The 21,854-nt window shown below is 43.1% G+C and overlaps 2 protein-coding genes across 2 annotated transcripts; both read left to right on the top strand.

Annotated features, from left to right (window-relative positions):
• Window positions 1–1,533: 1,533 nt before the first annotated feature.
• Window positions 1,534–20,589, top strand: LOC139469515 (evolutionarily conserved signaling intermediate in Toll pathway, mitochondrial-like). The gene is made up of 5 exons (XM_071251706.1): window positions 1,534–1,554; window positions 10,042–10,536; window positions 16,775–16,998; window positions 19,266–19,482; window positions 20,269–20,589. The coding sequence occupies exons 2-5, from the start codon at window positions 10,068–10,070 to the stop codon at window positions 20,529–20,531; spliced, it is 1,173 nt and encodes a 390-aa protein (XP_071107807.1). The 5' UTR covers window positions 1,534–1,554; window positions 10,042–10,067; the 3' UTR covers window positions 20,532–20,589.
• LOC139469516 (uncharacterized) lies at window positions 1,752–5,751 on the top strand. The gene is made up of 2 exons (XM_071251707.1): window positions 1,752–1,834; window positions 3,229–5,751. Exons 1-2 carry the CDS (start codon window positions 1,811–1,813, stop codon window positions 5,527–5,529), a joined length of 2,325 nt encoding a protein of 774 aa, XP_071107808.1. The 5' UTR covers window positions 1,752–1,810; the 3' UTR covers window positions 5,530–5,751.
• Window positions 20,590–21,854: the final 1,265 nt, after the last annotated feature.

The raw sequence follows: 21,854 nt of genomic DNA, 5'->3' as shown, positions 1-21,854 counted from the left end.
CACGTACACGCATGTCAGTTCTTACATATATTAGAAGAAAAGAAGAAACAAAATAAGAAGAAGAAATTACCAGTGAATATATACAAGCTAAACAGTGAAAATACAAAATATGTCTGACAGTGTGTGTTTCTTCAAAGGAAAGTTGTTGTAAATGAATGCCCGTCTTTTGCAGTTTTTATTCAACACTGTCGTCCTGCCATGTCATTGTTGTTGTTGTTGTTGTTATTTAAATAACACCAGTTTATTCCATGCAATGAATTTCCATGTTTCACCGTCGTGGTCGCCATCTCACGCGAGTTTGTTACCCACAGTCCCAGCTGTGAACTGAGTGAGGGAGTATTGTACGCCGCTTTTATCAATATCCCAGTCATCTCCAGACGGGGGACACCGAGCAACCATGGATGTCACACGTTGTACCGTGTGGGGAACCGAACTCGGATATTCAGCACTACGAGCGAGCACTTAACCACTAGGCTACCCAAACGTCTCTGTATATACTAGAAACTACATGGGTTGATATTATGTGCCTTGTCTACATGCCGAAGATTTTGGTTTGTTTGTTTGTTTGTTTGTTTGTTTGTTGTTTAACGCCGCACTCAACAATATTCCATCTATATGACGGCGGTATGTAAATAATCGAGTCTGGACCAGACAACCAAGTGATTGACTTCATGATCACCGATCCAAGTAATTGGGATATGATGACATGCATCAACCAAGTCAGGGAGCCTGACCACGCAATCCCGTTAGTCCCCTTGTACGACGAGCATAGTGGACTGTAAGGACAAGAATGGCTTGCTGAAGACTTATTCTACCCCGGATCTTCGTGTGACTAAATAATTGACTTGCTGTTTTCCGATTCCTCATTATAGCTGTGAGTAGACCGAAGATGGTTTAACTATGAGTGTACTGAATAAATATGTCTTTCCTCAACTTGTGTTGTCCTCGTCCCATTCGAAGTGAATTGGCGTCAAGAAAATCGCGTTAATATTTTAATATTTGAACAGTATGATGATTATGCATATGTTTGGTAGCCCTCCTAAAAAATACAAATGGTATTCTTCATTTTGTCCTTAGGGTTTGTAACATCCCGATTGTCATTTGTGATGCAGCCCTATATCAATTAACTGGTCTCTTTAAACCTTGCAATATCTACTGTGTCAAAAGTTTGGTAATATGGGTTTAATTTTTACAGTGATGCTGTTACGTATACATTTTTATTAAAAGGTAAATGTAGCTGTGAATGTTTGAAATTGATCATAAATAGTTTGGAAGCATAAAGTACTCTAAATTGTTTTATTTTAGGTTTCTGGTGAAGACACCAGTGGCTTTTTAAAGATATGTTGTAATATCTTTAAAAAATCATATTCCAACTGGGTTTTAAATGTTTGGTTGGGTATCAGTCTTCCTTCCCTATCTTACTATACACAATATCCGCTGCAGGTACATAACACACAGACATTTGACGCATTCATCTGAATATTCACTAGTGGCGAGACAATGGAGAAATTGTATGTTGAGTTACCTCCCTTCGACTGACTTTGAGAAAATGTGGTAAATACTTTTATGTCAAAGAAGTTTGTGTAGAATCATTTATATGCGTGTATGAAACTTAAAATAACAACATGAAACATATGTTTTATTTATCGTATGTACCTTGGAGATTGCATTTCAGAGACAAGCGCGTAACATTGCCTTGCCGCGTCGTGTTCCACTTTTCCACGGGTCATAGTTTTCGTGCACACCGGTCACGCGAGATGAGAAGATGGCGAAATATTGTGCATATTTTACGAAGTAAAAGCCACATGTAATGGCGAGGAAGAAGGTAAATCCGGTAAGTATTAATCACCCCTAGCCCCTCGATGTACCTTACTAACTTGACATTGTTTCGGAAGTGTAGGCGAAATCTGTAAATAATGAGGTCACTGTTTTCGCGCACTTGCATGACAACAGCATTTAGCATTATCATATTCTGTATTTCTACATATATCTAATGTTTTGTACATATTTACGAAGATTAATTCAGGGGGAAAATTCAGGGGAAAAACTCCGCCTGCTTCAAACTGAGACAGGATTAGGCTTTGATACAACGTACAATATAACTTGGCATAAATAATAAAAAAACATGACTGTTTGACATATTATTGCATATGTTTGTCCTTTATTTCAACTTGGTGGTTTTTTCACCGAAAGGCCGCCCATAGTGGTGAAGGGAATTATTTCCCATAGTTTTAATAATGGAGGTATACTCAACACCTTGTCCTCAATTAATTTCAAGCTAGTGGACAATAATGTCAGTATTTTATAAATTGATTTTGGGATGAAACAACTAGGACTAATCCTAATAGATTTTCACTAGTCTTGGACCAACAGACTCATGTCTATTCCGGTGATGGCATGATTTGTATATTTGATCATTTTGTTGAGGTATCCCAATAGGCCTGTTTCTATCCTAATCTACCATCAATGGGCATACATACCAGTCCTACATACACTATGATAGCAAGTAGCCAGTCTCTGGCAGAGTGTAAACACATGACTTCAAGCTCAAGTTTCAAACGCAAGATATAAACCCAACTATCAACACATCATTTGGTAGACATTTGTTTCTCTTTAAATATGTGTTCAAACCTATGATATACAGATTTGGTGTTACTGTTCATTCCACCTTATTGTGCTTATAGTTATATTGAACTTTCATCAATGTATGACCATCATGATAATTAGTGCTTTTTACATCGTCTACTTCAGATGAAAGCATTTCCAAATTACAATGTGATATTGTGTTGTTCACTGAAATTTATTGTGTAAATTACATAAGAACAATGAAGAAAAGCATCAACAAAGTAACCCAAATAGTTGCCTTGTTAAAATAGTTCTGGAGAGCGGGAGATCCGGGGTTCGATCCCCAACAGCGTCATACCAAAAGACGTTAAAAGATGGTACTTCTTGTTACCCTGTCTGGCACTCAGCATTAAGGGGCTAAAACAAGGACTCTGTGTCAGTGTACTGTGTCTGAGTGGGGTATTTATGTTAAACTGAGGCATGGTATCGCAGTGAGCTACCACTATAAATCGGCATCAGTCCGGACTAGTACGAGCAGCCACACACACAGGTGCATGCCAATGCTTTATAAGTGCCATAATCTTGGACGCAACGTTTAACCAAATTTCACCTCACCTCATAAAATAGTTCCAGGTTAGTCAGAAAGCATTCTTCTGTTTTCAGGCCAAAGTTAAGAAGACGTCCGACTCACCAGGGAAGGTGGACAGCAGAACATCCAAGTACAGAAACTACGACCTTCAGGATGTGGAGAACGCCTTCAAGGATGTCATGGAGAACAAGATGTCCATCCGCTCGGCCGCCATCAAGAATGGTGTTCCAGCATCCACCCTCCGAGACCGAGTTCAGGGAAGGATAAAGGTGAACACTGTTCACTCAGGACCACCCCCTTTCATGCCCAAGGAAGATGAAAGGTCTTTTGTGAAACACATGTTGAAGCTTAAGGCAGTTGGATACCGTTATAGGCAGATCGACATTGCTGATGGTGCTGCAGACTATGGACATTACTATGGCAAGAGGGACATTTCTGAAGGACCAATGAGTCGCGGTTGGATAAAGAAGTTTGTGGACAGGCAGAAGAAGAAGATCACTTACATGGAGTATCACTTCCGTGCAAAATGTCCTTTCCCACCGGTAACTGTACAGAAGAAATATTATGAAGAACTGGATTCTATTCTGGTCAAGAACAATCTTAAGGACAGACCACATTTGATATATAATCTGTCTGAAACTGCCCTTACCTTGACCTATGCAGATGAGCCTCACGAGCCTGAAGCTACCATCTTCAGTTGTTTCAACGCCTTAGGACTAAAGCTCCCTCCCTTCTTCATCTTCAAAGGAAAGAAACCAAATGCTAAACTGACCAAAGGGGGGCCTGATGGCCTCGGGGCAGTGATGTCCGAGTCCGGAGCTCCCAACAGTCGAATCATGCAACATTACCTCAAGGACCACTTCCTGAAGAACCTTGAAGCAGATGAAGAAGATGAGAACACCCATGTCCTCCTCCTTTATGATGGACACCGGTCTCGAATCCTCTTCCCTGTCATCCGATGGGCCCTGGAGCATAGGATCATCCTCTTTGTCATCCCACCCCACTGTACATACACAGTGGATCCACACAACCTTGCCAACTTCAACCCCATGGACATATGCTTCCATAAGGAATGTTCCTCCTACCTTCTAAAGCACCAGGATAAGACAGTTGACCGATTCAATATCTGTAAAATTGCCAGCAAGGCCTATGAGAAAGTGTTCACTACTCCTGCAATAATTGCCTCGTATCATGAGGCAGGGATCTATCCCTACAAACCAAAGATTCTTCATCATCTGCCAACAGCACGGCATCAAGAAGGCTCTCTTAGGAGGAGAAAGAGGAAACATGCCAGAGAAGTTAAGAAGGAGCCTAAACGAGCGAAGAGGGCAAAGGTGTCCACGGAGGACTATGATGATGAAGATGAAGACAGCTTGTTTGAAGAAGAGTCTAGTGACTTTGAAATGGAGTCAGATGTGGAGGAAGATGTCTCAGGGCACATCTCAAGGGCTGCAGATCGGGATCACAGCTATGGGACGTGTAGCAATAATCAGGACAATGATCTTGAAATGAATGGGGAACCAGCATTAGGAAACAGTGGAGTCACTGACAGTGTAGACAGACAAACAGTTCTTGTCAAACTCCCTGATGAAAAAGACTCCACTACAGGAGTTAGTGTTGTGCCTGTTGGAGAAGTTGGCGATGTTGTAGAGGAGGTTTGCATCCAGAGTGGCGAAGTTTCTGTTCCCAGTCAGACACCAGAGTCACTTATGAATGTTAAGGGAGAAGGGACTATTGATGGTGCACCTGAATCTGACACGGGGCTGCTATCAGAAGCATCTGTGATGAACGTGGACACTGAGCACAGTGGAGTTCTTGTCACCCCAGCAGGTGGTTCCAAGAAACGGGAATACATGCTCATAAAGCCTAAGGCCAAACATGATAACCAGTTGAACATCTCAACAGAAGTCCATGGATTCATTGATCCAGGGGGACAGTTGATCCCTGTGGTGGACACTCAGCCTGATCAGAAAGCTTCTGTGAATATTGATGGACAGGACATAGTGGTGACAGTTATCGAAGTGAGTCAGACAATGTATGATCAAGTACTTGCTGGGGGAGATGTGGTCCTGACAGAGGACACCGTCAGTGAGGAGGTGCTCAAGGAGGACACAGTTGGAGAGGAGATTATCTCGGAGCAATATGTAGAAGGTCTGGTCAGCAAGGACATCCCCACTGAGGACATAGTGTCCAAAGACATCACCAGTGAGAACATGGTGAGCGAGGATGTCCCAAATGTAGACATAGTCAGCAAGAACACAGAACCCCCCACTGAGGACACAAGCAGGCAGACGGTGCTCAATGTTAAATTTCAGGAAGATGAAAAACAAAATTCTGCCAGTGCTAGCGTGAAGACTGAACCTGAATTGGTGTAAATTGAGAACCTCTTAGTGTTTATTAGCACTGCAGACATGATTGTACAGTCAAGAAGTCAGACATTGTTAATGCAATCTTTGCAGTACTCCGGGGACACTTGGACCGGACCATGTGAACCCTGATATTGTCTTTGGGAGGTTGTTAAAGATAATAGGGATCTTGCCATCTAATTGTTTGGATTTGCATGTTTCATACTACAAAAAGTGTCATGATTTGAAGTATTCTGGGGTAGAGCCTAAATTATCAATTCTCAGTCCTTTACCTATGGCAGTCTGCGACTTTAGCCACTAGTCTTTTCTTGGTTTGGTAAGCTTACATAGAAATAACGGTAAGTCTCTATATTAAATTGGCTGTAAACATTTTAAATGATGGCAAGTGTGTATACGTGTGCTAAAGTTCTTTCCTCTGTAAAGCTGGTAAGTTTCTAAACAGTATTTTTGCTGTATTTTTTTTCTTGGTGAAGTAACCTGTGTTATCCGTTTGTTTGTTTATTGTTTAACACCGGACACAGCAATATTCCAGCTACATGACAAATTTCTGTCAGTCACAAACCAGACAATCTAGTGATTGACATCACGAGCATCGATCTACTCAATTGGGATACGATGACATTATGATGCATCAACAACAGGAACTCGATGATAGTGTGTATAGCATAATATATGCATATAGAAAAAAATCACAAGGTGTGACACAAGGAGAGGGGTGTGATTATTTTTCTATGTGCATATATTATGCTATACACGCTATCATCGAGGTCCGTGGCATCAACCAAGTCAGTGAGTCTGACCACCCAATTCTGTTTGTCGCCTCTTACGACAAGCATAGGTTGCTGAAGACGATTTCTAACACAGATCTTCACCGTGGGTGTTAGCAGCAGCAAATTACTGATGTTATTTGAATCATGCTTGTATCTTATCACATTAATATCAGATCTTTGTTCCCGCTACAGCTACACAGAGATTGGAGAACATCCCATTACAGGTCATGTCAGGACGACCTTTTGCGAAATTTGACTGACCAGTGAAATTACTTACAAGAAGTCGACATTAGCAAGTCAGAAAGCAGCTTTATGGCACCAGTTTCAACTTGGCTACTTCCTTTCAAGACTACACTTTGGCAAATATTTTGGTCTCATTTCAAAATTTGAAAACAGAACAAAAGAAAAATTTGGAATTTTAAATAGCTAGTTGAGATTGAATGGCAATGCTTCCCACTGGCTATAGAAAGTCTCTCTTGCCTATCCCATTGAAGAGAGAGATAGCTGATGAGTTTGATTGAATCACTTGTACAGCCAGTTAGTTTAACTGTCATTAAGAATACCCTGTGTTAACCTATTCGAGGTTGCATGATTAGAAAGCACTTTTATAGCATAAACGATACTCGATATTCTGACTGAACAATATTCTGACTGCCACTTTCCCAATCTGGTAGACAATGTTCTGATTGGTCGGATAAAACGTCGTTCTAACGTGACCCACTATGGGATGTCCTCAGATCATGGTTTAACAGTAGAGAGAGTTAAGATATTTTATTTAATGAGATCGGTTTGTATCACTAGTAACTGATAACAACTTGTGTTATCATCTGGTGCACCAGTGACTGATAACCTGTAGCAACATTCGTCTTTTGGCATGCAACAGTGTCAAGGTCAGAGCACACCTCCTGAGAAGGTCACATGACAGATGAACCCTGAGCGATCATTTACTAGCTAATCTTGTCAGAGGATACATCAGTTCTGGTCCAGTCAGATGTATACTGATTTGGCTTTGTTTCTTTACCACCTCAGGGGCGGTGGGTAGCCTAGTGGTTACAGTGTTCGCTCGTCACACCGAAGACCCGGGTTCGATTTCCGACATGGGTACAATGTGTGAAGCCCATTTCTGGTGTCCCCCTGCTGGAATATTGCTAAAAGCGGCGTAAAACCATACTCACTCACTCACTCTTACCACCTCAAACTCGGAAATTTCAATTTTAACAAAAAACACACATATAATGCTTTGTTCCTTTGATGGTACTCTTTTTGGGTGTGGATGCCATGGTGCTCAGAAACAACAGGGTGTATAACTTATCCACAATATCATCATGGCATGTACGTTCAGTAGGGGGTGGTCAACATTGTTGTCAAGATACAGAAATCAGATGTGCTGGTCTGAATGTTTTGCTCATTCATACACAAAATATGAGGGTAATTAGGAAGTTCACATGGGACCTTCTCTAGACAAATGGACCCGTGAAGAGTCCGGGGTAGAATAGGTCTTCAGCAACCCATACGTGTCAATCACACTTGCTGTAAAGGCGACTATGCTTGCCGTAAAAGGCGACTAACTGGCGACTAACTGGTTGATACATGTCATCGATCCCAATTGCGTAGATCGATGCTCATGATGTCAATCACTGGATTGTCTGGTCCAGACTTGATTATTTTACAGACCGCAGTCATATAGCTGGAATATTGCTGAGTGCGGTGTTAAACAACAAACAAACTAGACAAATGCAGGAGGTGCCCATGCATCGAAGTTTCGTATCAGAGTTGTAATGAGATGACTCTGCAGAGCAATTTTCTTTATCTTTGAATTGTACTACCCATGCCAACCGAGATAAGCTTAGATTTAATTAATCTACCTTATGTATAAACCATGTGTATGCCACTGCCACTATATAAAAACATGTAACAGTGTTTGTTTTCAATGTTGACAGTTTTGTACTTTACAGTTGCATGGTGTTGTACTCAGAGACATGGTGAGGAAAGGAATGGCAAAGTTAATATTTAACATATTTAACATGTTTAACATGTTTATGAACATAATGAAATCGAGTGAACCTTAAAGGTATTTTGAATACAACTGTACAGATATTATTCTGTGATCCAAAATCACCACGTTCATTCCAATAAGGATGCTGAGTACATTGGGTACATGATGTTGAGATGAGATGCCCAAAGTCTGCATGACATGTATGATAAAGGCAAACCGGCTTATCAGCGTATCTGCTCTATGGTGTAGGGTAATAGATACCAATTATTCCATTTCAAAGTAGGCTAACAAGTAGACGAAGTCTTTGACTTTTGAGTTTTTCTCTCTTTTTTTCCATATATGCAGAATATTAGCGTGATTAAGAAAGACCTAGATATTTTTAGCATTTAAGCAATGTCAGTTATCTGTGGTAGTCAAATATAGGGTCCATTGGATAACCAGAGACCATGTTTTTTTTGAAAATACATTTGTTCATGAATTTCTTTCAGTTAGTGTGAGGCTGACAGTAGTCATGAGCAATGCAAGGACACTTATTATAATGCTGCCGGGATGAAGCTCTGCATCAGTCTGTTGTGAATGGTGGTGTAACTGTAAAACAGGAAATCAAAAGAATGTGAAGAAACACACCTGTGATGTACAAATCAATGTGTGAAAGCTAATATGAATAATGTTAAAATATTGTTTATTTGTTCAGGATGTTTTTTACTGTGGTTAATACTTTTGTACTGTGATGATGCTTATCTTCAGTGGCTAAACAGTTTGATGTCGACATTATTCATGAATAAACACTTAAGTTAAATGAAGACTTGATTGTTTTTTATGTGTTTTCTTGGTGTTTTTGTTTAGGTGTTTTCTGGGTCATGTTATGAGGTGCGATTAAGTTTTTGTACAGCATCCCTATGGGTAGTCCCCAGTACCGCGTGCTATTGAAATGTCCAAGTGCTGAAATACCAGGGCAGAATAGGTCCGCAGTGTGATTTGTGAACGTTGTTGCAAATATGCCCCCAAAACTGCTGAAAAGTTTTATAGGTGCTTGCAATGAGAGGAATCAAATTGTGAGGGCAACAAAATATATAAAGTTTTTGTTGTCTGGGAGTTTACATGCTTTAGCCCTGACTTGTCATTATAGCCTTTTAACCTTAACTTACAACTGGGGCACGGGTGGCCCAGACGTCTAAGCGATTCGCTGTGCAGAGTTGCATCCCTTGGGCATGCCAGAAAGCTATGATTGTGGGTTCGAGTCAAGGTTCGACCCGATTATGTTTCTAGGTTTGTCAGCACCATACCCATGCTTGTGGGTTTCATCGAACTGGTAAACGTCTGAGACCTGCATTACTTCAGGCTTACCTCCCACATTAAGCTGACACGCCGCGATATAACTTGAATACTGTTAAAAGCGGCGTTAAACCCAACTCACTCACTCACTCACTCACTCACTCACTCATTTGACTATAGATAACCTTTCAGGTCATGTTAGGCGACTAACAGGATAGGGTGGTCTGCCTTGCTGACATGGTTGATGCATGTCATTGTATCCCAATTGCGTGGATTGATACTTATGATGTCAATCACTGGATTGTCTGGTCCAGACTTGATTATTTACAGACGGCGTCATATAGCTGGAATTTTGCTGAGTGTGGCGTTAAACAACAAAGAAACACTCATTTATTTCTTTATTAGCCTTCATATTCTTACACAATTGTTCCTGTTAATTTCCTTGAACAAAACATCTCAATCAATGTCACTGAACTCCAGGTAAAATGTGAAGACTCTCCTCCAATATGGCGACCTTGGCGCGAAGTGCAAGATGGATGTTCCGGAAGCTGAGTGTCCACCAACAGCATGTCCTGGCCTCTGTCCAGTGCGGGTCACTTCACACATGCTACAGGTCACTGGCCAGAGACGTCCAGACCTACAAGACAGAACAACAGCTTCAGAGCAAAGCAGCAGAACATTTCGATGAAATCGCGAGGCTGAGGGAAACCAACAAGCTGTCGTTCGAGATTGCTGTGGATATGTATGTTGCTAAAGAGAGTGTGTACAGACGAGGGCATGTTGAGTTTCTGTACTCGGCCTTGGGTAGGATGAAGGACTTCAAAGTGGTCAATGACCTTGCCACTTACAAGAAGCTGCTGGAGATATTTCCCCCCGAGAAGATGATCCCGAAAAGTTCCTGGCAGGTCGAGTTGATGCACTACCCTCGTCAGCAGCAGTGTGCCATAGACCTCATGGAACAGATGGAGGATAATGGTGAGTGGGGATTATGTGGAGCAGATGGAGGATAATGGTGAGTGGGGATTATGTGGAGCAGATGGAGGATAATGGTGAGTGGGGATTATGTGGAGCAGATGGAGGATAATGGTGAGTGGGGATTATGTGGAACAGATGGAGGATAATGGTGAGTGGGAATTATGTGGAACAGATGGAGGATAATGGTGAGTGGGGATTATGTGGAGCAGATGGAGGATAATGGTGAGTGGGGATTATGTGGAACAGATGGGGGATAATGGTGAGTGGGGATTATGTGGAACAGATGGAGGATAATGGTGAGTGGGGATTATGTGGAGCAGATGGAGGATAATGGTGAGTGGGGATTATGTGGAGCAGATGGAGGATAATGGTGAGTGGGGATTATGTGGAGCAGATGGAGGATAATGGTGAGTGGGGATTATGTGGAGCAGATGGAGGATAATGGTGAGTGGGGATTATGTGGAACAGATGGAGGATAATGGTGAGTGGGAATTATGTGGAACAGATGGAGGATAATGGTGAGTGGGGATTATGTGGAGCAGATGGAGGATAATGGTGAGTGGGGATTATGTGGAACAGATGGAGGATAATGGTGAGTGGGGATTATGTGGAGCAGATGGAGGATAATGGTGAGTGGGGATTATGTGGAGCAGATGGAGGATAATGGTGAGTGGGGATTATGTGGAACAGATGGAGGATAATGGTGAGTGGGAATTATGTGGAACAGATGGAGGATAATGGTGAGTGGGGATTATGTGGAGCAGATGGAGGATAATGGTAAGTGGGGAATATGTGGAGCAGATGGAGGATAATGGTGAGTGGGGATTATGTGGAACAGATGGAGGATAATGGTAAGTGGGGAATATGTGGAGCAGATGGAGGATAATGGTGAGTGGGGATTATGTGGAGCAGATGGAGGATAATGGTGAGTGGGGATTATGTGGAGCAGATGGAGGATAATGGTGAGTGGGGATTATGTGGAACAGATGGAGGATAATGGTGAGTGGGAATTATGTGGAACAGATGGAGGATAATGGTGAGTGGGGATTATGTGGAGCAGATGGAGGATAATGGTGAGTGGGGATTATGTGGAACAGATGGGGGATAATGGTGAGTGGGGATTATGTGGAACAGATGGAGGATAATGGTGAGTGGGGATTATGTGGAGCAGATGGAGGATAATGGTGAGTGGGGATTATGTGGAGCAGATGGAGGATAATGGTGAGTGGGGATTATGTGGAGCAGATGGAGGATAATGGTGAGTGGGGATTATGTGGAGCAGATGGAGGATAATGGTGAGTGGGGATTATGTGGAACAGATGGAGGATAATGGTGAGTGGGAATTATGTGGAACAGATGGAGGATAATGGTGAGTGGGGATTATGTGGAGCAGATGGAGGATAATGGTGAGTGGGGATTATGTGGAGCAGATGGAGGATAATGGTGAGTGGGGATTATGTGGAACAGATGGAGGATAATGGTGAGTGGGGATTATGTGGAGCAGATGGAGGATGATGTTAAGTGGGGATTATGTGGAGCTGATGGAGGATAATGGTGAGTGGGGATTATGTGGAGGATAATGGTAAGTGGGGATTATGTGGAGCAGATGGAGGATAATGGTAAGTAGGGATTATGTGGAGCAGATGGAGGATAATGGTGAGTGGGGATTATGTGGAGCAGATGGAGGATAATGGTGAGTGGGGATTATGTGGAGCAGATGGAGGATAATGGTGAGTGGGGAGTATGTGGAACCGATGGGGGATAATGGTGAGTGGGGATTATGTGGAACAGATGGAGGATAATGGTGAGTGGGGATTATGTGGAACAGATGGAGGATAATGGTGAGTGGGGATTATGTGGAGCAGATGGAGGATAATGGTGAGTGGGGATTATGTGGAGCAGATGGAGGATAATGGTGAGTGGGGATTATGTGGAACAGATGGAGGATAATGGTGAGTGGGGATTATGTGGAACAGATGGAGGATAATGGGGAGTGGGGATTATGTGGAGCAGATGGAGGATAATGGTAAGTGGGGAATATGTGGAGCAGATGGAGGATAATGGTAAGTGGGGATTATGTGGAGCAGATGGAGGATAATGGTGAGTGGGGATTATGTGGAGCAGATGGAGGATAATGGTAAGTGGGGATTATGTGGAGCAGATGGAGGATAATGGTAAGTGGGGATTATGTGGAGCTGATGGAGGATAATGGTGAGTGGGGATTATGTGGAGCAGATGGAGGATAATGGTAAGTGGGGATTATGTGGAACAGATGGAGGATAATGGTAAGTGGGGATTATGTGGAGCAGATGGAGGGACATTGTGAGCGTGTATGTGTGGAGGTGATGTGGTTGATCATGGGGATGTGTAATGTGGAAGTGATGTGGTTGATGGTGGGGATGTGTAATGTGGAAGTGATGTGGTTGATGGTGGGGATGTGTAACGTGGAAGTGATGCTGGTTGCTGTGGGGATGTGTAATGTGGAAGTGATGTGGTTGATGGTGGGGATGTGTAATGTGGAAGTGATGCTGGTTGATGGTGGGGATGTGTAACGTGGAGGTGATGTGGTTGATGGTGAGGATGTGTTATGTGGAAGTGATGTGGTTGATGGTGAGGATGTGTAATGTGGAAGTGATGCTGGTTGATGGTGGGGATGTGTAATGTGGAAGTGATGTGGTTGATGGTGGGGATGTGTAATGTGGAAGTGATGTGGTTGATGGGGGGGATGTGTAATGTGGAAGTGATGTGGTTGATGGTGGGGATGTGTAATGTGGAAGTGATGTGATTGATGGTGAGGATGTGTTATGTGGAAGTGATGTGGTTGATGGTGAGGATGTGTAATGTGGAAGTGATGCTGGTTGATGGTGGGGATGTGTAATGTGGAAGTGATGTGGTTGATGGTGGGGATGTGTAATGTGGAAGTGATGTGGTTGATGGGGGGGATGTGTAATGTGGAAGTGATGCTGGTTGATGGTGGGGATGTGTAATGTGGAAGTGATGTGGTTGATGGGGGGGATGTGTAATGTGGAAGTGATGTGGTTGATGGTGAGGATGTGTAATGTGGAAGTGATGCTGGTTGATGGTGGGGATGTGTAATGTGGAAGTGATGTGGTTGATGGTGGGGATGTGTAATGTGGAAGTGATGCTGGTTGATGGTGGGGATGTGTAACGTGGAAGTGATGTGGTTGATGGTGGGGATGTGTAATGTGGAAGTGATGTGGTTGATGGTAAGGATGTGTAATGTGGAAGTGATGCTGGTTGATGGTGGGGATGTGTAACGTGGAAGTGATGTGGTTGATGGTAAGGATGTGTAATGTGGAAGTGATGCTGGTTGATGGTGGGGATGTGTAACGTGGAAGTGATGTGGTTGATGGTGGGGATGTGTAATGTGGAAGTGATGTGATTGATGGTGAGGATGTGTTATGTGGAAGTGATGTGGTTGATGGTGAGGATGTGTTACGTGGAAGTGATGCTGGTTGATGGTGGGGATGTGTAATGTGGAGGTGATGTGGTTGATGGTGGGGATGTGTAATGTGGAAGTGATGTGGTTGATGGTGAGGATGTGTAACGTGGAAGTGATGCTTGTTGATGGTGGGGATGTGTAATGTGGAAGTGATGTGGTTGATGGTGGGGATGTGTAATGTGGAAGTGATGTGGTTGATGGTGGGGATGTGTAATGTGGAAGTGATGCTGGTTGATGGTGAGGATGTGTTATGTGGAAGTGATGTGGTTGATGGTAAGGATGTGTAATGTGGAAGTGATGCTGGTTGATGGTGGGGATGTGTAACGTGGAAGTGATGTGGTTGATGGTGGGGATGTGTAATGTGGAAGTGATGCTGGTTGATGGTGAGGATGTGTAATGTGGAAGTGATGTGGTTGATGGTGGGGATGTGTAATGTGGAAGTGATGCTGGTTGATGGTGAGGATGTGTAATGTGGAAGTGATGTGGTTGATGGTGGGGATGTGTAATGTGGAAGTGATGCTGGTTGATGGTGGGGATGTGTAATGTGGAAGTGATGCTGGTTGCTGTGGGGATGTGTAATGTGGAAGTGAAGTGGTTGATGGTGGGGATGTGTAATGTGGAAGTGATGTGGTTGATGGTGGGGATGTGTAACGTGGAAGTGATGTGGTTGATGGTGGGGATGTATAACGTGGAAGTGATGTGGTTGATGGTGGGGATGTGTAATGTGGAAGTGATGTGGTTGACGTGGGGATGTGTAATGTGGAAGTGATGTGGTTGATGGTGGGGATGTGTAATGTGGAAGTGATATGGTTGATGGTGGGGATGTGTAACGTGGAAGTGATGTGGTTGATGGTGGGGATGTGTAATGTTGAGGTGATGTGGTTGATGGTGAGGATGTGTAATGTGGAAGTGATGTGGTTGATGGTGGGGATGTGTGATGTGGAGGTGATGTGGTTGATGGTGGGGATGTGTAATGTGGAGGTGATGTGGTTGATGGTGGGGATGTGTAATGTGGAGGTGATGTGGTTGATGGTGGGGATGTGTAATGTGGAAGTGATGTGGTTGATGGTGAGGATGTGTAATGTGGAAGTGATGTGGTTGATGGTGGGGATGTGTAATGTGGAAGTGATGTGGTTGATGGTGAGGATGTGTAATGTGGAAGTGATGTGGTTGATGGTGGGGATGTGTAATGTGGAGGTGATGTGGTTGATGGTGGGGATGTGTAATGTGGAAGTGATAGGGTTGATGGTGGGGATGTGTAATGTGGAAGTGATGTGGTTGATGGTGGGGATGTGTAAAGTGGAGGTGATGTGGTTGATGGTGAGGATGTGTAACGTGGAAGTGATGTGGTTGATGGTGGGGATGTGTAATGTGGAAGTGATGTGGTTGATGGTGGGGATGTGTAATGTGGAAGTGATAGGGTTGATGGTGGGGATGTGTAATGTGGAAGTGATGTGGTTGATGGTGGGGATGTGTAATGTGGAGGTGATGTGGTTGATGTGGGAATGTGTAATGTGGAGGTGATGTGGTTGATGGTGAGGATGTGTAACGTGGAAGTGATGTGGTTGATGGTGGGGATGTGTAACGGGGAAGTGATGTGGTTGATGGTGAGGATGTGTAACGTGGAAGTGATGCTGGTTGATGGTGGGGATGTGTAATGTGGAAGTGATGTGGTTGATGGTGGGGATGTGTAACTTGGAAGTGATGTGGTTGATGGTGAGGATGTGTTATGTGGAAGTGATGCTGGTTGATGGTGCGGATGTGTAACATGGAAGCGATGCTGGTTGATGGTGGGGATGTGTAACGTGGAAGTGATGCTGGTTGCTGTGGGGATGTGTAATGTGGAAGTGATGTGGTTGATGGTGGGGATGTGTAACGTGGAAGTGATGCTGGTTGCTGTGGGGATGTGTTACGTGGAAGTGATGTGGTTGATGGTGGGGATGTGTAATGTGGAAGTGATGTGGTTGATGGTGGGGATGTGTAATGTGGAAGTGATGCTGGTTGATGGTGAGGATGTGTAATGTGGAAGTGATGCTGGTTGATGGTGGGGATGTGTAATGTGGAAGTGATAGGGTTGATGGTGGGGATGTGTAATGTGGAAGTGATGTGGTTGATAGTGGGGATGTGTAATGTGGAAGTGATGTGGTTGATGGTGGGGATGTGTAATGTGGAAGTGATGTGGTTGATGGTGAGGATGTGTAATGTGGAGGTGATGCTGGTTGATGGTGGGGATGTGTAATGTGGAGGTGATGTGGTTGATGGTGGGGATGTGTAATGTGGAAGTGATGTGGTTGATGGTGGGGATGTGTAATGTGGAAGTGATGTGGTTGATGGTGGGGATGTGTAATGTGGAAGTGATGTGGTTGATGGTGGGGATGTGTAATGTGGAAGTGATGTGGTTGCTGTGGGGATGTGTAATCTCGAGGTGAAGGTGGAGAGTTAAGTTTTTGTTTTTGGGGGGGTATTTATTGATATAATATAATCGAAAACTGGCATAACCCAATGGATGCTTGTTAGAACCATGTGGTTGAATGCAGCCTTTAAATCTTACACGAGTCGGCTAGACCAAGACTACAAAATTTTGCTGAGGACAAGTTAAAATTATATGATGGTAATCCTCATGGATTCGTAGCATTTGATGGTTATAAATCTGAACCAGGTCTCAATGCTTTAATTTTGCTTCAAATTTGAACTGAATAAACCTGACAGAAAATTTCAGGATACCAGATTAGCGTGAATTTCGAAGGCTGTCTACCCAAGTGGACTTTGTTGCAGGTGTAATACCCGACCATGAGTTTGGCAGTATCCTGAAGAAAATATTTGGTCCCGATGCCCACGCATTTAGGAAGTATCGTCGTATGATGTATTGGCTTCCCAAGTTCAAAAATGCAAATCCCTACCCGGTACCGAAGGAGCTCCCGGAGGATCCATGTCTGCTGGCAGCGCTAGCCCTGAAGAGGATGGCCATTGACAAGGAGAATGTCATTGACATGTGGAAGGTACCGAAAGATCGTAACACAGCTCATTACAACACGACTTGTTTATTCAAGATCCAGACTCAAACTGCCATCCCCAAAATCTCCGTTACATCCTCACAAACTAACCAGATATCCTAGGCAGCATGTACCAAACATTCATTCACTTACCATGACTTACCAGTTACTTAGCAATATTAGAACTTCCCCACACTAACAGTGTTTACATTTGTTATTGCTTCCTGCATCTAGAGTAATCTCCCTTTGACCGCAAGCGCTTGTCGCTACTTGTACAGTTTTGACAAATGTCAACAATGTTTGGTATCAAATAAATAATGGTTATTGGAGTAACTCAGATTGAACATCAACATTTCAATAGCTAGCAGACCTGTGGAGATTCCGGGGAGGAATTGAGGTCCCCAGCAACCCATGTTTGCTGAACAGGCGACTACATGGATCTGGTAGCCATAGACTCAGTGGCTTGGTTGATTACATGTCATCATCCCAATGGTGTATATCAATGCTCATAATGTCAATCACTGTATTGTCTGGTCCAGACTCAATAATTTACAGACTACCGTCACACAGCTGAAATATTGCTTAGTCTGGCATTGAACAACTAACAGTAACAACAAACTAACAGCAATGAAGTGGACCAGTCTAGATTGTCAAAGTTTACCCAAACTTAATAATTGCTATATTGTTGTTATGGATCATTAGCCATTAATTCGAAACCCATGTCATTGAGATTACTGACTTTAGCATATGTTTAGTCAACTGCAACAGAAGGACAAGTTCAAGGAATAGATACAAAGGTTTGGGAACAGACTGTGATAGATATTGCCTCTCTTGTCTTGATTGCAAAGGTTGTGCTTGCAGATGGAAATGTATTGCACATACTTGACTTAGAAAATAAACCTCTTGAAGGTTCACAAGTGTCTTCAACAGACTTCACTTACAATCTTTATAGTTTACATGTTTAGTGCTGAAGTTGGAATAAACGCCTCTTCATGTTTGTCATTTGTGACACCATTTTGCAATACCCATCCGATTAAACTGAGACTGTCTCTTGCAGTGTTTGGCAATACTTTTCCTCAAAGGGAGACAACTCATGGTGGACTATTGTTCACCTGACACACCCTGTAAAATGTAGGTTGCTGGTGTTTTGAACTAATTCAGCTGTTTGTTCTGTCCACTTCATCATAATGAGAAACAAGTTTCCTGACAACATAGATTATGTTTAAATAACAAACAGGGTTCACGGTATTGTGCATGGCATCTCTCTTGTCACTTGTTGTCATGGCAACCATCCGTATCTCTGAGGTCTAGTTGACGGGACATCTGTGGTTCGATCCCTGGCCACGTCATACCTAAAGACATTTCCTACTTGCTGCTAAGGGCTTTTGCACATTATTAAATCCATGGCATAGACTAGCTAAATATCCTCAAGTAAAATGTATGTATTCATCACTCAGTCATGTCAGTATCTATAGACTCCAGTACTACAGTATCAAATTATCATACGAGAACTGATAGAACTTTAACATGTTTAACATGTTCGAGGCAACGGTACTTATTGGTGCCAGTCATCTAAGACGCCACGATTAGGTGTGTAGTTGTCCCCCTTAGGCAGGTCAGGATCTGATGATCATGATTTAGAATCCCAGAAAGCATCATAACATTGTACACACACAAAGCTGACATGTTGTGACTTAAATGAAATACTAATCAAAGGGACATTAAACCTAAGTGACTCACTCAATATTACTGTAAATCATCATTTTTTCCCCTTCCACACTAGATCGCCCACCCAGAGAGTGGAAGATCTGGGGTTCGATCGCGGGCCACGTCGTACCTCTTAAGACGTTAAGAGATGGTACTTGTTCTTACCCTGCCTGGTGCTTGGCATTAAGGCGCTAAAACAAGGACTGGTTGGCTAGGTGTCAGTATACTGTGTCTCAGTGAGGTATTCATGTTAAACTGCGGCATGATATTTCAGTGGGTTAGCACTATAAAATCTGTAGAAATTAGTCCAGACTTATACAAGCAGCCACCCACACACACACATCGCTATTCAGGTGCAATAATCCTGTGTACATTTCACATCACCATCTTTCATGCTAATGAAGGTAAAGAAAACAGGATAAAGACATTTCAGATAAATGTATGAACAAGCACGTTGAGCACCACTATTAAGAATTCTTGATCATGATTCATGATTCATGGGATTTGTCTCGTGGACTTCATATTTTTCTCACCCTGCGATCTTTGCATCTTCTGTGTTTGTGCAGACCATTGAAGTGGAGACGGAGCCCCTAGAGGATACATTTGTCGTCTCCGCCCAGAGCCCCGCCCAGCAACAGCACATCAGTGAGCACCCCAGAGACATCCCCTTGTTTGTTGAGGGGGGATACAAGGTGTGGCTGAGGGGACAGTCACTGACCTACTTCATCCTGCGAGCTGACCCCGCCCTGGGGAGGGTGGTCAAGGAGGAGAAGGTAGAAGAGGGTAAGTTCTGTATCTCTCACACGCTGGGGAGGAGAGTTAGGTAGTCCATAGTGGATCACGCAGGTGTTCTTTCTTATCAGCCAGTCAGCATCGAGGCTTCCAAATTCTGGAGCATTCAGACCTGCATATCTCATTGCCGAATCTCGAAAACAAATAAGTCTGAATGCGAATAAATAGTGCCTTGCTATTATGTTTTTTTTATATTTCACCCTACATCCTGGTCTTTGTGAGCGCCATCTACACCAAATATGGTGTACTGTTGAGGGTATGCTTGTGTTCGGAGGCAATTTTATTTACTAAAGATAAAAATTCCGAATGAAGCTGACATATATATCCTCTCTCCATCTCTCCCGTAGACCTGTTAAGCAGGCAGGCTATATATATCCTCTCTCCATCTCTCCCGTAGATGTTTTAAGCAGACAGGCGAAATATACCATCTCCATCCATCTCTCCCGTAGACCTGTTAAGCAGGCAGGCTATATATATCCTCTCTCCATCTCTCCCGTAGATGTTTTAAGCAGACAGGCAAAATATACCATCTCCCTCCATCTCTCCTGTAGACCTGTTAAGCAGGCAGGCTATATATATCCTCTCTCCATCTCTCCCGTAGATGTTTTAAGCAGACAGGCGAAATATACCATCTCCATCCATCTCTCCCGTAGACCTGTTAAGCAGGCAGGCTATATATATCCTCGCTCTCCATTTCTGCCGTAGACATGTTCTCCATTTCTGCTGTAGATGTGTTCGGCAGGCAGGTTACGTATATATACAATCTCTCTCCTGTAGACCTGTTTGGCTGGCAGGCGTATGACAGCGAGGAGCGAGACGACCTGATGCCGGCATGGAGCATGCACCAGCAGGAGGATGGCACAGTGATGGCCATGTGTATCACCGGCTCGGCCAGCAAGGATTCCCTGGTCACGTGGGTGAGGTACCTGCAGAGGAGGAACCCCGTGTTGGAGCACATCCCTGTAGTGTTTAAGCTGAGGACTCCTGATGCAGAACTACAGCCAGTGCCAGGGATGAGGACAGACCTGGCTCAGTCCTAGCTGGATGGTATCTGTATATAGACATATGAGGCAGCTACTACTAGAGTGGAGTGTCAAAGGAAGCTATAATAAATGTATCATATCCATAGGACACGGTGTTGTCTTGTCACTGTGCTGAGTTGCTTCCCTTGTCAGGATCCTCTGAACATGGGTTTGAATCCAGTCTCATAATGATCCTTGGTATGCCAGTACCTTACCCAGGTTAGAAGAAAAATAGTAATTACTTAAGTCTCTTTATTGGTCATTGGACAGCCTCTTTGATCTAGTGGTGGAGCATTCGCCCGAAGAGCAGAAGGTCCGGGTTTCGATCCTGGCTGGATCATACCAGAAGACATTAAAAGATGGTACTTGTTGTTACCCTGCCTGGTGATCAGCATTAAGGGGCTTTAACAAGGACTGGTAATCTCGGAGTCAGTATACTGTGTCTGAATGGGGTATTCATGTTAAACTGAGGCATATCTCAGTGGGCTAGCACTATATAAGCCGCATCAGTCCGGTCTAGTACAAACAGCCACACTCACACACACACGTGCATGTACGTCACTATGTAAGTGTAATAATATTGGACGCGACGTTCAACCCCATTTGACCTTACCTTCTTGGTAATTGTGAGTACTTCTTTCATACTGACTTAAGTCCATCATTTCAAATACGTAACTTATTATTTTTATTATTATTTTACTTGACAAGTAAAACATTAATTAATTTCAATTAACATTCATACAAGTGGTTATTAGTGAATGTTTGATACCCATAGGTGATGAGTGGTATTTCTTTAGCTTGCTGTGTATCTATCATCTGAGTGTGATAATCCTATGAGGTTAATCACAAGAGTATAAACATGAGTATTTGTTCAGAGGTGTCTCCAAAACAAAAGTAGACAAAGTATGAATATTATTCATGTGTAACTATGGTAACTGAACTACTGTATTAAAGGGTTTTGTTTTCTTCACACCCATCCTTGTGGGATAACAAGGTTAGAATAGGTACCAAGCACCTTTTGATGGTCGTAAGGGGCTCCGTAGCTTGGTTGATCGCGTGCCCAATAAACATGCTCATAAAAATTTTCACTGGATTGTCTGGTCTAGACTTGATTTATTTCTTATACAGGTCGCCTTCATACAGCCGCAGTATTGCCATTAAACAACAAACAAATCTTCACAACCACATGTTGCGGATAGATACAATTCCTTTATTATTCCACAGGAGATATATAAATATCCTATCCTGTATAAATCTTTCTGATATCAAGCCCTGCACAGACAAGTCATAATTAATTGTTTATAATCATATGATAATGATCATGTAATTCTCACAACGAAC

Source organism: Haliotis cracherodii, unplaced genomic scaffold, assembly GCF_022045235.1.
Source record: "Haliotis cracherodii isolate W230 unplaced genomic scaffold, xgHalCrac1.p SCAF_2, whole genome shotgun sequence".
In the NCBI taxonomy this organism is placed as follows: Eukaryota; Metazoa; Mollusca; class Gastropoda; order Lepetellida; family Haliotidae; genus Haliotis; species Haliotis cracherodii.
The sequence above is the reverse complement of the archived record's forward strand: the minus strand, read 5'-3'. Positions and strand labels throughout refer to the sequence as shown.

What these genes read in the sequence shown, in the direction of transcription:
- LOC139469516 (XM_071251707.1), top strand. Translation starts at nt 1,811, where the DNA reads ATGGCGAGGAAGAAGGTAAATCCG. An exon ending in CGAGGAAGAAGGTAAATCCG is followed by an intron (nt 1,835 to 3,228) that starts GTAAGTATTAAT and finishes TTCTGTTTTCAG; the next exon opens with GCCAAAGTTAAGAAGACGTC.
- LOC139469515 (XM_071251706.1), top strand. Translation starts at nt 10,068, where the DNA reads ATGGCGACCTTGGCGCGAAGTGCAAGATGGATGTTCCGGAAGCTGAGT. An exon ending in ATGTCATTGACATGTGGAAG is followed by an intron (nt 16,999 to 19,265) that starts GTACCGAAAGAT and finishes GTGTTTGTGCAG; the next exon opens with ACCATTGAAGTGGAGACGGA. An exon ending in GGAGGAGAAGGTAGAAGAGG is followed by an intron (nt 19,483 to 20,268) that starts GTAAGTTCTGTA and finishes TCTCTCCTGTAG; the next exon opens with ACCTGTTTGGCTGGCAGGCG.